Source organism: Athene cunicularia (assembly GCF_003259725.1).
Source record: "Athene cunicularia isolate RWA chromosome 3 unlocalized genomic scaffold, athCun1 chr3_part1, whole genome shotgun sequence".
NCBI lineage: Eukaryota > Metazoa > Chordata > Aves > Strigiformes > Strigidae > Athene > Athene cunicularia.
The window spans coordinates 76,388,014-76,403,003 of NW_020799097.1; the positions used below are offsets into that span (position 1 = coordinate 76,388,014).

Consider the following 14,990-nt stretch of genomic DNA (forward strand, 5'->3'; position numbering starts at 1 on the left):
CCCCCCCCCCCATCACAATAAACAAATCTTATACAGTCTTGTAATCCTATGTAATTGATCAGCAAATATATTAATTTGCTTGAGTTGTAGCACTGTGGGAAAGCTTCATGCTGAAGTGATATCAAGGTAAATCTTAGCTGAAGACATTAGCTATATTGGGCTTCATTCAATGAAAAAAAATCAGTGTGGCATACCACAAAATTGCTGCAACCTCTTCTGCAATTATTGTTTTAGTTAATGATTACACAAAGAAGAAATACTATGAAAACGTTCTGATTAAATCATTCAACATATTAAGATTAAGAACTCAAGTAGTAATTAGAAGCAACATTCTATGCTACTTTTAGAACTGTAACATAACCATTCAAGAGTTAACCTTTTTTTCCCAATTAAGTAACAGTTTCTTCAGCGAAACACAATCTAAAATTTCTATTGGTTTAACTTTCTCGGGATTTTCCCTATATCTGCCTCCAGCTTTCCAGTTTCTAGAAGGGTTTAGACCTGTGTCTGGATTTATCAGCCATCCTGACTGTATCACAACATACTCAATTTCTGCCACATACCAACTGACCTCTTCTTAATGAGGATTCAGTAAAACACCAGTTACAGAATTCCATTTCTGGCAATAACTTCTAATTTAGTTCTGCTTCATGAAGTAGCAGTATAACAAGATCTACCCTTACTAACTCATCCTTGGATTACAAAACAGGTTCAAGTCTGGGCAGGCTCAATTATGTCCATAATTCCATCTTCACTATTGTTGAGTAGGAAAAATCAGTTTGATCCTTCTTTCTCCACTGAGTTCATAAGATTTGCATTAAAAAGTCTCTTTGCTTGTAAGCAAAGAAGTTGAGTATGTAATCAGTGAGGCACATCAACATTATACGTCCATTATCTCACTCATAAAAACACTCACTTTCCAGTGCTGACATTTTAGAAAGCGAGTGCTGAACTAGATCTTTGACCTTATACACTGCATTTTTCAAATATTTTATTGCAGTCTGAGCTGTTCATAATTAAGAGAATGAGAACAAGTAAATATAAAAAACACCCACAAGTCATGCACATCTTGAATTTCATAATGAACATGCAACAGGCAGGACAACAATCTCCACACTACATGCATGCTACGTCAACTCTGTGGGCCTGATTTCCATTTTAACCTGTGTAAAACAGAAATAAACCCACTGAACTCTGCAGACTCCCACGGGGCACATAACAGAAAAGAACACTTTATAATACACATGTGTAACAGCAGTTCTGAAAATATAGCGTATCTTCTAAAACTGTATAATTCAACTCTGCGCAGCACCTTCAGAATATATTCCTTTCCCTCAAGTAGTCACTGGCACTTTTAAGAATTAATCCATTAGAACATTTACTCAGCATAAGACACATGAGAGATTGCATCTTTATTTATGGACATGATTGCATTAGCCTGGCACAATGCCTTGTTTCAATTCTCGGTACACCTTATCCGTGGAGTAACTTTCAGTAAAAACTCAGCTCTTTCCGAGACCCAGTTGTTGAGCTGACTCACAAAGAAGATTCAAATAGTTGGATCAGAGCAATTTTAAGGTTTGTCATATTTGCTTTAGCATTTCCTGGAATCGTACTACAGCTTTATAAGTGTGTTTCAAGGCAGCTGACCTGGTAGCTGTTTTCATATTTTGGTTTTCTTAGAATACAAATACAACCTTCACAAAACTTACAGATTTTCTTCTGCATTCTGTTGCTTGGTCACTTTACGTTAGGACATACTTTCTAAATTAATCTTTAACATAGAGAAAAAACACTGCCTGAAAATAAGGAAACTAACTTGGGTTTTTAAATAGCTTTGGATTAAACAACAAAACACATGCATGCACCAATGAACAGTCTTTAAAACAAGCACGTTAAGATATCAATTGAAAAATACTTATGGTTGTTTTTCCTTCCTGGATACTTACATTTATAAAGAAAAGAGTGTAAACAAAAGAAGTGCACATACCTCAGCCCAGAACTCCGCATATATATCATTAGCTGTCAGTCTGGTAACTGGCCACAACTTTGTTACAGAACACAAATCACAAGCTGTCATCATCAGACCAATCACTCTATCTCTAAAATAAAATTACATTAAATTGTAGAATTAATAATCACACTACAAAGTTTTTATCTGCCCTTCCTCAGCTCAATCAGCAGTAAATATACGACAAAATTTCTCCCACCTTGCTTGTTTCTTCCTTACTTGTTTATGATTCATTGGTAAGGCATCACACAAATTGTGTATTATATTCCCTGTAGTATTCCCCTGGTAGCATTGTCTGCAACCAGAGTTCACTAAGTATCCTCTGTACAGTCACATTAGATGTACAAAACTACACAAGAATGTCTGCATGTTAAAACATTTATGTGCCCCTCTTTAATTTTCTGAAAATACAGTAGTCTATAAAAAGAAAGATGGCATATCCTGTGGCTGTATTTCTGTTCTTTAAAGAGAGAGGAACACATGCTCCATAAAGAGGAAAAACTACTGAATCTCACTCAAGGTACTCCATCATTGTTTTGTTGGAATGAATTCTAATGCTGACAGAACAACAATCCTACATGTAGCTGTCCTGTACACTAACAAACCTGTTCACAGAATAATTGAACAGTATCAGGAGGATTATCATCTGTATTAGAATAAGGCACACGAAAAAAAAAAATATCTTAAAACACCTTTCTAGCACTCTTCTACTACTCGAATGTATGGTTTATGAATCTAAGTCTTATAAAGAAAACTGGTAAATTAATGAAATCATGGTTTTCCACCCAGTGGAGAAGGTGACACTTCAGGACACCTCTATGATTGTTAATAATGCCTATTCCATGAAAAAACGCACAACTTTCTAACTTGCATGCCAATGTGATGCAGTCATAAAAACTGTGCCAAAAGGCAAAAATATCAGGGAAAATACACAAATGGATAATATATTCAATAGATAAATGGCAAAGTGCAATTCCCCTGAGTTAAGAAAGAGGATTCATCAGCCACATAAGGGCCAAATTTGGCATTTCTTTTTATGTACAGATAAGTCTTGGATTCTTTAGCCACATTACAAAGTGATGTCCTATCTCCGGACATGTGGCTTTACACTGAAAATTCTTGAGGGCAGGTAAGAAAAAAAAATTATAAACGCAATAGAATATTCAACTACAAACTAAACAGTTGTGATCCTATTTAAATTTTATAAACCCTAAATTCAAGATTTCTGGTAAAATTTATTCTGAGATTATCAGAAGCTAGAATATCTTTGTCTTTTCAAGATGCTGAGCTTTATTCAGGTCTGATGCTTCAGTTCCATATTGGGAAATAAGTTTTTTCAAAAGTGTCCTTCCTACAGTGCTGTATTAATTTATTCAAAACTACTGACAAAATCCTGTAAAACTCCTCAGAAAGAAGACCCAAGTACCAAAGTCCCTTTTGAAAATAAATTGGAACCATGACTCAATATTTTCCCATATCACCTCTGCATTAGATTAATGACAGGATCCACTTTCCATTAAAGAACTCTGAAGGGCTGCATGAGCACTTTAATGAAGCCTGTTACTAGACACATCTCTAATCCAGGGTGCACTATGTTTTGGTTATACAGAGACATTATTTATGAATATAGGCATTCGTATATGTTTAAAATTTAGAGCTCTCTTAATTCACAAAAGTTGAGATTTGACCAGAATTCTTTCCAAAAAAAAGTATATTGACAGAATAATAAAAATACTGAGATAATTATTGCACTATTCCTTTTTTCCCCCACCACCTAACTGCCTGTGCCCTAAGTTTCCTCTGCAGTTGATCTGTCACTGAACTGTGCAGATGACAACCAAAGGCAGCGGCATGCAAATATAAAATACTGGAAACTCCTGTTACATACTTGGATTTTTAGATACAGCTGGCCTTAGAAATCTAATATATAAGATAATTACTGTGGACACAGAAATTCTTTTCAAAAAATAAGGTTTTTCTTTCTATGACTAATGCCATAGTGAACTAATGCTAGTTTGCTGCTTTACCTGTGTGCTTGGTTCTTAAGGTTTAATGCTCCTGTCTGATGCAGCTCTTCAAGCTGTTTTCTATTTCCAAAATAGAGGGCGAGGTCTGTGGCAATGATGGCTTTCCGGATGATCTCAAGTACTTGCTCATATTCACTGGAGCTCAGATTGGAGAAGACATTGTGCCCTTCCAGCTATGAAAAAGTAAAAAACCAATAAAAAGCACAAGCTCTAATTCTGAGATGATTTCAGTCTTTACTTCACAAGACAGATTACAACGGTTTACAGACCAATGACAATTTCTGTTGCAAGTTCAAATGCTGACAGTCCGAAATTCCCATTTTTATCTTTCCTTTTAAATACTGTCAAGAAACCTATGACTAAGCCACTGATTTGGTTTTGGGACTGTTCCTTCTGAAGCTAAAGTTATTAATAGAGAAAAATGGTAGCTTTTTCTTCTCTGATTTATAAACACTTTAGACACAGCACTTCCAGACAGTATTAGCTTGGGAACTTGTGATTCAATCCTGATCCAGAGTACTGCATCGCCAAGTCGGTAAACTGAGTGTCTGATTCACTCAGAAGTACAATTTTGTATAACGCATGATGTGGACAAGGACATATCCAAGTTAAAGTACCAAAATAATTTTGTTTTCATAGTGTTCCAAATGAAATGTGCCTGAAATTGCTGCATTTACTCATGTAATTTTCTCTATAGAAATAAAGTTAATTACAGTGCTTTAATGTATATGAACATTTAGGGGAAAAGCTGCTTTGTTCAACCATGAGTTGACTGACTCATGAGCTAAAGACAGTGGTTTCCACTATGGAGGTTCTGGCAACATGCCACTGTTATCTTTTTTCAATTTCCACTATGTATTATTGCTCATTTAACTGAGAATATCCATATACTGTGATCACTCATGAAGCTATATCACATTTTGAAAAGTCAACATGATTCACTATGTCTAAGATTTGGAAAACAACTTGTCAGAAGTCTTCCAACTGTTGAGAGGAATCAGAGAAAAATAAGAAAGAATGAGCCAGCAATGCCAAGGTGTGCACATCCACAAATAGAAAATATTATTAAAATATATCAAATGCAGATGTGTTTTGACATTTAATTGGCATTTGGGCTGAAGCTCATAAAAAGTTTCCCTGACTTCTGTCAAGCATTTACATAATTTGTTCAAAATAGATCCTCCATGGTACAAATACGCTTGGTTTCTCTCACCATCCGGAACGTAAACACCATTTTCTAACATTTTTACTTGGACAAGTAGACTTATTGGGAATAATAAATAGAAAATACAATCTGTCTATGTCTCAATGCTCCTTTGACCGACTCCTAAATCACAAAACACGATGTTTAAAAAAAAAAAGTTCAGAACATTTTAACCCATCATCAACACTTTGGGAGCAGGAAACAACTACTACCAGTTTTCACGATTTAAAGTTTTGGGGACCCCTCCCAATCTTGCTGCCTAATGCACAAGAACAGGATATTTGTCCTAATATTAAAATTATTCTAGATTCTAATGTTTAGGCTTTAGAAGCTGCACTATCAGAAAGACCACTGTGACAGCTTCTGTTCATACTACTAGAAAAGATACTGTTAAGTACTGGCAGAAGCTGCTATTTCTGAGCATGTCACTTAGGCTTTCTGAGCAGTACATACAAAGTACAGCTGCTAAGATTTTATTCTGTCCCTGCTGACCTAAAGCTAGTGAATAGAATCCTCAGTATTTGTAAGTATGGTGTACACGAGAACTGCAGGTGGATGAGCAAAGCAGCTATAAAGTTGCAAGCAGTGAAAAGTACTGCACTTCACTAACATAAAATTAAAACCTATTGAGATAAACCCTAAAGGGTTTGGTGAGTTGGTTGGCTTTTTTTTTTTTTTTTTTTTTTTTTTCATTTTTGATTCAAATGCAAACCAGCAAGTCCAAAAGGCTGTTCTAACATGCCTTTGCTGCTCATCACCACCCACAGGCATTTGGGTAGCCAGTGTCTGAATGCACTCTGCACGCCTGACCACCTATTTGCAATGCTTCACTCACACTGACAGCCAAGGCTAGGAGGTAGAAGGGAAGCAACAGGGTTCCCCTGCCTTCTTGGCAAACAGGACTTTCACCAATTACATTTTTGCAGGAAAAATGTTTTTTGAAGAATGACTGAAGTCTGCTTCACATAGCCATAGTGGGACAGGAAAGTGTTAATGACTGAAGAACTTTCTCACTGTGCACAAACTCACATCAAGAATAAATACTAAAACTCTAATGCCATACCACCACTGAAGGATTCAATTACACCCTCCTCAATTACACATGGAGGAGCGTTCAGAGATAAAGCTTCCATTCCCTGATGAAATGTATAGGATACCTAAAACCATAACCACATGATGTGCTTCTGAATACAATACAGAATATGTATTTTTCCTAAAAGGTGATTAGGTATTTAAGAAAATAAATATCTTCCCCCTGAAAGACCAGAAAGAAAGAAAAGTTAACAATGAATTAGTGGCACAGTAGCATGGCAAGGCTGTGCATTGAGCGTGTGCATGATAAACTAAAATCAGTGAGCACAAGTATGTTATGGACTGACAGTGGTTTCATAGGTGAGAGTTCTCACTCCTCTAACTGAACATGAAAAAAATTTTCACCGATTAGAAAATACCTGTGTGTCAGTAGCACACCTGGATTTCCCAAAAATGTGTCTGCATGTTTGCTTGTACTTTTCTATTCATTAAACATACAGACACATTATCTCACATTAGGAACTCTCTTTCACAGAATATTAACTTATTTAGTTTTTTTATAACATAAATAACATGATAACATAATGAAATCAGTTTAAACTTTTCATGCGTGCAAAATTAACATTTCCTCCTTCATGCCACACATTTAATGTTCACAGAATTTATTACAGCAGGTTTTCAAGATCCTCATGCAAACTTTTACCAGTACTTGAGGGTTTTTTTAGAATTTTAGAATGGTTAAAGACTTTGTTGAGGCACATTACACTGGAAATATCTAAGTAAGTGAGAAACTGATTTTTCATTCCATATTCCATAAGGTCACAGGAAAAATGCTCATTGACCCAGAGGCTAAAAGCTCCAAAGGAAGGCCATAAGCAAAGACCTTCAAATACACAATATTTTTTATAACATCAAGATTTTGGAAAAGCTATGTTTTGCATTATTACTGAATGTTTGGGTTGCTAACTGTGGAACCTGGCTTGCTGTAATAAAACTTCCACTCTTCTAAACAAGCACTACAATCCACAAATTAAATGAAGCATGCTTCAGAAAATCTACTGGGTAATGATGTGACTCCTATTTCCACCACTGGACTCTACTTCACAGGAGATAACATTTTCAATAATCCTACCTGCAGGATGGACACAGTCTGCGAGAAGTGATGCTGTTCCATTGTTGATGTGGAATAGAGAGCCGCTAAGGGGTGATCAAACTTCTGAAGATAGCTGTTGCTGTAACCTCTGTGATCCAGGTCATGACACAGGCATGCAACTAAAAGACCTTTTCGCTATATATATATATATATATATATTTAAAAAAAAAAAAAAAAAAAAAAAAAGAGATAAACACGAAAAGTAAGATGTATTTCCTGCCCCTAGATGTCACCCTCTTCCCAAAATACTGTAAAAGCTGCACTATGCTTGCCCGGCCTTCAAAAAGCCCATGGAGAAACATTCTTAAAATTGAAAGAAACACAAAAGTGAGGATGTGCAAATTAAAATTCTCAGTCCAATTGTAATTCAAACCTTTTATATATTATGAATTTAACAAACATTGTTGCACAATCAAAAACTACTGGAGGAATTCTGCTTCAGGAAGAAATCAGAGTTTTAAACAGGTAAGTCCGGTCATCCACTGAATCCTTACCATGCTTATTAAAAAAAATTAAAATTGCATTTATTGGAGGAAATACATAAGATGTATGATCTTCTGGTTAAGGCAACTGCACCAAAGTCTGATGCTAGACATGCCTCTGCAATGCTTCTTAAAAACACTAACAAAGCCTACTAGGTGAAACTTTCCCTAGGAAGTCACTAATATGAGCCATAGAACCACTGGACAAAAGGCAACTGTTTAATATTCTAAAGAAATGGAGTCCCTGAAATCTCTCAACACACAAAACACATGAACACTTGCAGAAGGTGCTCACACAGAAGGTGTGTTTTGAAAACACATTCATTAATATTTGTGAAGCAGTTACTGTCAGCCTGGAGTATCATGAAAGTTTCTTTATAGACTTAACAACTCTGTTTTATAGTTCGTTCTGATAAGCATTCAGTAGGCAAGGATAAGGCTATAAAATGAAGCAGAAAAAGACTACTGATTAACCCTCTATTAAGTGAGCAACTTCCAAATCTTATACTGTACTGAGGCATATGATTCTGTGGGAAAACAGCAAACAATGATGTAACTAAAGATTTTATCACAAATATACAACTTGCAGAATTAAGGTTGTAGCAAACCCAACTGTACTTCTGATTTGAAACCTTCACTTCTATTTTAAATCCTTCACTTTTCTTTTTAATGACGTCTGTTCAGTACTGCATCTTGTGAAGTGCATTCTTAAAGAGCAAACAGAATAGATGATGCAGCAGCACATGTACACACAGATCCTCGTTGGATGTGGAACCCTTAGGAACATAACACACACCTGTATTACCTGAAGTCATGCAGCAACAGTTGTAGTAAGCTGGCATCCCCTTTTTACTACTATCAGGAGGTGCAAGACATGTAACCAATAGACTTGAAAAACAGTCTCTAACAGCAGAAGAACAATGACTCTCAGAATCCTTTGTGCTACATGTTGGATCTAGAGGGCATGAGCTTTTCTGTCATTCCCCCACAGATTTAATTCTCCTGCTATATCCTTTATAACCTGTGTTTTTCCCAGTCTTACAATTATCAGTCTATCCCTTATACCAGATGGTTGTCTTTGTCTCACTTGTCCCAGACTCCTCATCCCAGTAAGTCATTCTTGTCTCAATCCTTCAGGATTATATAATGCCTAATCCCAGTGCCCTTGACCTTGTACCCGTTGTCCTTGTTTGGATCTCAGATCTTTGACCATTGCCAACTGCTGGATCTATTTGTCTCTAGATCTGAGTCCCCTGTATAGTGCTTCATACTTCCCATCTCTAAGTCTATCGAGGTTCATGCCATCATCCCTCACCAGAGAACAGCCCATCCTAGTTCCCCAAACTTTCTTTCAGCAGTTTCCTATATTATTCTCCAGTCTCAAGAAAGGAGACTGTAGAAAGGGCTGGAACATAGGCTGAGATAAGGTATTCTAACATGTGAAAGCTGGATGGAGTTTGGCAGGGAACAAATAGTCTTTCCATCTCTCTTAATAACTGCCTCGTTTCCTCTCCCTGCCTTTCTTACTCTGCATCTCCAAAAAGATGGGGCTTACTACTTGGTTAGTACTGAATGTTATCAGACCTTTCAACATTCCCTGAGGCTGCAATCCACAGATTTTTGTTGTTAAAGTAATACTGATTTTTTTCAGACTTGTACAGCTTTGCCAACTTTCAGCATATGCCTGGCAAATGTCACTTTCCTATTTCGGTGTAAATTTTCCAGTCCTTGCTTTACAGCAGAATAAACTAGACCTTTCCAAATGAAAGATCACCAAATTTTATTCTACTCTTATGCAATGAACAAAAACTTGATTTCTCCTAGCATGTTTCCCTAAAAGAGCCAAATAATTTTGGCTGAAATTTCCCCAAATGAATCAACTTGAGGAAATCATGCGGCTTGGAAAATTACAGCCCACATGGCTAGTATTGTCTAAGTTATACACAACTGAAAACAGGTTCTCCCAGTCAGAACTTTCAGGTAGTATTAATAATAGACAGCACTCCCAGTGCTGTAATTCAGAAAAAAAAACCAAGTGACAGTTCTTCATAGTGTATATTAACATTTAACCATTCTAAACCTTCCATTTTATAACTTTTCCAGTTAGCGATCTATTCAAAGTAATTTTTTTTTCTGATTTTTTTTTAAACACTATGCATTTATCTATAAAATATGTACCTGCATGCTAAGGATAACTGTACTATAATAAAAGTTAACCAGTGAATTATTACATTTGGACAATTTGTTTTCCTTCTATCCTTTCTACTCTTCTCCTTTACTCACATATGTCAACAATCTCTGCAACCCTTGTTCTCCAATTCAGGATCTCCCAGACCTCACAGGGTTCAAGACCCAGGGTGTTTCCCTTCCCTCATATAGATCTGACAGTTAAATAATTAAAATAAAGACTGTAAGTGATCAGGGAGAACCTCAAAATGTGGACATGGACTCATAGCAAGTCTGCTGCTGTTTCTTCATTGGGCAGACCTGAAAACCATGAAGGAAACACTAGGGTTAGGAATTTGAGTAACTCTCCTTTCTCAGGCTTTCTACTCACACACATTCCTTTGCCGGGACCTTTATATACATTCTGCCCAAGCTGACAGCAAACCTCTAGCATAGAAAATGTACTTCTACAGCAGCTGATACCTCTGATCAGGTCTAGTAACTGATACGATCACCTTACCTACCTCTAGATCAGTGAAAAGCCCCTGGTTGTTCTGAAGTATGGCATACATGCAATGTGCAACAGTAACTGCATGCTTCCAGTTGTGGTAGGGCACACGGCGATAATTCTTCTTTACAGACATAGTAAATCGGCATAGCTTTTCAAGTTCAAAGCTAGAAAGAAATTACTTTGGTCAGAGACAAGAAATAACAACGGGAAAAATAACCAATAGAGGAGAAAAAGATACTTTTTGATTTGCTCTTCTTGCTAGGATTGATTCTCATTGTGGATGACTCACTGATTACAAGAGTTATTCAAATTTTGGCAAGGACAGAGGAGTGTAGATACCTGACAATGCTCTTAGTTTAATCTGTAAAGTTCTGGAACATAAGTCAAGCTACCCAGTTCAGGCAACACAATTGAATAACCTTCCCTGATCTCTGAAACTTGAAGCATGGTTTATTCAAATTGTTATCCATTCAACCTGCAAAACAGTGAAACTCTGCATCTAACACAATTTGAAAATATAATTTGTGATCAAAACAGAAAACTGGGGTTTTTTTAAGCAAATGACACAGAAGAACTAATCCTGTTTAAATTAAACTTTTGGTCAAATGCCAAATGCATAAACTGTTTTGAATAAAAGAATTTGAGATGCTTCATCTTGACATTGTGAAAAGAAGATTTTATTTCTTCCAAGTAAATGTTGGGATTTTTTTTTCCAGTTTGGCTGAATGAACAGAATTAAAGCAATAAAACATGTAATTCATACCAGGCTGTCCCACAGGACTGGTGAACCATGTAGACAAAAATGGCAGGCCAGACATCCTCATAGGGGCTGATATCAAAGTGGTATCTAAGAAGAAAGTTTCATCTTAGTAAGGACAAACACCTTTTCATTCTTACTAAAAGCAAGTGAAAATGACTAGGTAATATATATCCAACAGCATTCACTTGTTTCTGAATATACACAAAAAACTGACTTTACAGGCTATATTTCACAGCAACATAAGTTAATATATTTCTGCTAAGGTCAATGGAACTATGCTCATAGAATCACAGAATCACTTAAGTTAAAAAATATTCAGAATCATCAAATCCACACATCAGACTTTGGTAGCCGTTGGCTTTGTTTCGTTAGTAGAAACATAAATCTTTATTTAAGAATCCATTGCTTAAGTAATGTACCAAAATCTTCGTTTTACAGGGATGATGAGAGCTTTATCAGCATCCCTAAAATACTGCAGACTTTCATCTGGAAATTGTAATTTTCGTCAGGAATTGTAAAGATGGCATCTCTAATAATATACTTACTGCTTTTTTCAATAATTTGTCACAAATTTGGTGAGACTCACTCAAAATTTGATTTTGATATAGAAAGAAAAAAAATCAACTTTTACTGGCTAACAGAAATCAAACCCAGGCATCAAAAATAATTTAATACTGTATTTTTTATGTTTCATTAGCTAAAGACTTCTCCCCTCTCCTAATATTAGGACATTTAAGCCTCATATTAGGGACCCACTCAGCAGAACTGTTTGTCCTTTGATTATTAATTAACGCCTTTTCCTGCACCTCCTGTGCTGCAAGTCTTCTATTTACTTTCCACTGAACCCAGTTAAATGCTTGTGTGTACGTGGCCCACTGAACAGCACAGCAGGTGCAGGAGAGCTGAAGGTAGCTGAATTGCTTGGAAAATGGTTAAATGTATTCAGACTGCTTGAACTAAAGGATGTTAATATAATTTAGAATGAAACCTGTCATCTTTGTAAGTAAAAGTCATTTTTGCTGAGGAGGTGGGTTATATAATATCATCTAACAGAGCACAAGAAATTGTATTGCAAAGAATAAGCTTCTATTAGGGTGTAATCCTGCAAACTACTAATACTCTGCCTTTCAAGCCAATCACTTCAGCATGTAATGAACTTTAACCGTAAGCAGCCCCTATTAACTATACACTTGCATGCTTTGCTTACTCACAGCTACAATGCTCAGCACCTGACAGAAAAGAGCGAGCTCTGGAGATCAGGTTTAAAAGGACAACTTAGATTTTGTGACTCAGTATCATAGAGTTTTTATTTTAGGAACCTGGTCACCACAATAGAATTTCTTGTCCTAGGACAGAAACAGTGACAAAAAAAACATGAGTCCTGGAGTTAGCGCTGAATAGAGACTGACTGGTAAATACAGACAGAGGTACATCTTCAGTATACAGCAGACCCTTGGGAGCTGAATGTAACCACATTATTTCAGAGGAAGCCTGAGAGGCTGGATGGGAAGTCCTCCTCCAAATTGAGGCTGCAACTCTAAACTCTAGCACCTGAGATTCATAAGCCTGAATTATCTTCAGAAGTCAAGATCTGTATCCATTTTCCCCTCCTTCAAGAAACACAGGCAGATGCACAAAACACACACACACACACCAAAAAAACCCTCTAAAACTCAAACACACCCACTCCCCCCCCCAAAAAAAACCACACAAACCCCCAAAATCCCAGGAATTAGGTCAATCTTTTATTCTAAAACATTTACAAGGGGATGAGATCATGCATTTGGTCTTAGCTACTGATATTCCAGCTCAGCCTTCTATCTGGATCTGAGCTATTGGTGACTTGGGACTATCAGAAAGTAAGCTCATCTCTACAATCCTTAGATATAAACCAATGCTTAAAGCAACTACTGTAGCTACCCACGTCTGAGAAAAATGCTACCATTCTGAGTAGGTGTTATTCTACATCTTTGATAGATAAATTTTGTTCACAGGTCATTAAATATAACTGAGAAAGCCAGAGATAAACAGCTATGATTTTGGGATAGTTCAAAAATAAAAATGCTTCCTAGAAAACCCTCCTGTACATCTAGCAGATAAAAATAAAACCAGCAAAAATTATCTTTTTCACAGACTGATACAAGATGCAACTGTTGCTATATAAGAAAAATACTTACAGTTCAATTTCTTTATAAATATGTGGAGGCAGTGTACAGTGCATGAGGTTTTGCCACTCTTCTGCTGTACAAACACTGTGGTAGGATAGCTTCTCCATTGTTACACGGTAGATACACTCTGAATGGCGAATTCTGTGGTACATCTGAAAAAAAGGAAGTCATTCATTAGTGTAAAATTTTAACAAATGAGAAAACATTTCTTCCCTGTATTCAAGCACTTACTCTTAAAATACACATCTGCAAACATTAGTTCTTTTATGAAATTCAGTACTTCTTGAAAATTGGGCTTTCTATTACATCAGTTTGCCTCTACTCGGTCAGGTAAACATCTAAAGCTCGGCTGATTTTTCGCTCTGCCTGAGCTCTCCCAAGAAAAAGAATCAAAGTTAATGAGTTAGAAACAGAGCTCAGTCCCTTACAATGTGCTACCGGAAAGTAAACTGTTAACAGGGCACAGTTCATGTTTTGTGCCACTGCATGAACTCAGCTATAAACTGGTAGAAATAACTGATACCTATGCACAATAAAAAGTACATGAGATGTTTATTATACCTACATTACTATACAATAACTGTGAAAAATAAGTGCAGTTAATTATCGAGAGGTTCAGATAGCTATCACAGACAAGGCATGGTTTGTAAACAAGTGAGGATACAACAGTTTTACTAGTAAAGATAATCCTCTGGAGCAGCATTCCCTGAATGGTAACATTCACCATCTAAAAAGAGTGAACTCACACACAATTGGGTGATTGCATAGTCCCAAGTATCATTTATATGCAGGCCTTTCTACTTGCCTTGAGTCATGTGGAATGAGTTTAAGTAATTGTTAGCAAAATTGCTGTCCCAGTATACCAACATGATGTTGGTAAAATGTCTTAATGAAAATCACCAGGCTTAACTGGCATTGCATTGTATCTTACCTCCCGTGAATACGACACATTTCTTCTGCATTGAATTTTTATTGCATTTATTGCATTTTTATACTTACATAGTAATGATCATTACATTGCTTATGCTTCCTATGGGAGTAGTAATTTTTGTGGCGATAAAGGGTTTGAAAACAAAAATAGCTATCCACTCTATAAGCATGGATAATTATGAGTATATAGCACAGCATATAAATGTATAAATTGATATCTTTGATTATTAAGCATATGGAATCAAGAGAATACATAACATCTCCATCCCCCAGTTAAATTTGTATCTGAATTTATAAAAGTAAATAAGAATCATAGTTTTTAATAGAAAAGAGAAGACAGACAGATATCATTCACATTTCAGAGTTTGCTCTCTCAGTTTAGCTACATGAAATTGATGTATCCAGAGTACAATTATTTCAGAAAGCATCAAATTAATCCCTATCATCATCTTAAAATACCATTATTCAGAAAAGAATTCAATGATTGCTGATTCCTCATTAATTCAACAAAACAGACATGAATCACTAATAATCTGGAACATCAAA

At 36.2% G+C, this 14,990-nt stretch overlaps 1 protein-coding gene across 2 annotated transcripts in view; it reads right to left on the reverse strand.

The window, feature by feature from the left end:
* Nucleotides 1-14,990, reverse strand: part of PDE10A (phosphodiesterase 10A) — a 375,046-nt gene that overhangs the window by 12,555 nt on the left and 347,501 nt on the right. The window contains exons 14-19 of one of the 2 annotated variants that reach the window (XM_026846120.1): nucleotides 13,524-13,666; nucleotides 11,350-11,433; nucleotides 10,600-10,750; nucleotides 7,407-7,562; nucleotides 4,039-4,208; nucleotides 1,991-2,102 (exon numbers count right to left, since the gene is read on the reverse strand). In XM_026846120.1, the coding sequence (XP_026701921.1) occupies nucleotides 1,991-2,102; nucleotides 4,039-4,208; nucleotides 7,407-7,562; nucleotides 10,600-10,750; nucleotides 11,350-11,433; nucleotides 13,524-13,666 (816 nt within the window). Of the gene's footprint in view, nucleotides 1-1,990; nucleotides 2,103-4,038; nucleotides 4,212-7,406; nucleotides 7,563-10,599; nucleotides 10,751-11,349; nucleotides 11,434-13,523; nucleotides 13,667-14,990 lie in introns of both variants that reach the window. The other variant, XM_026846118.1, reaches the window with a different exon arrangement.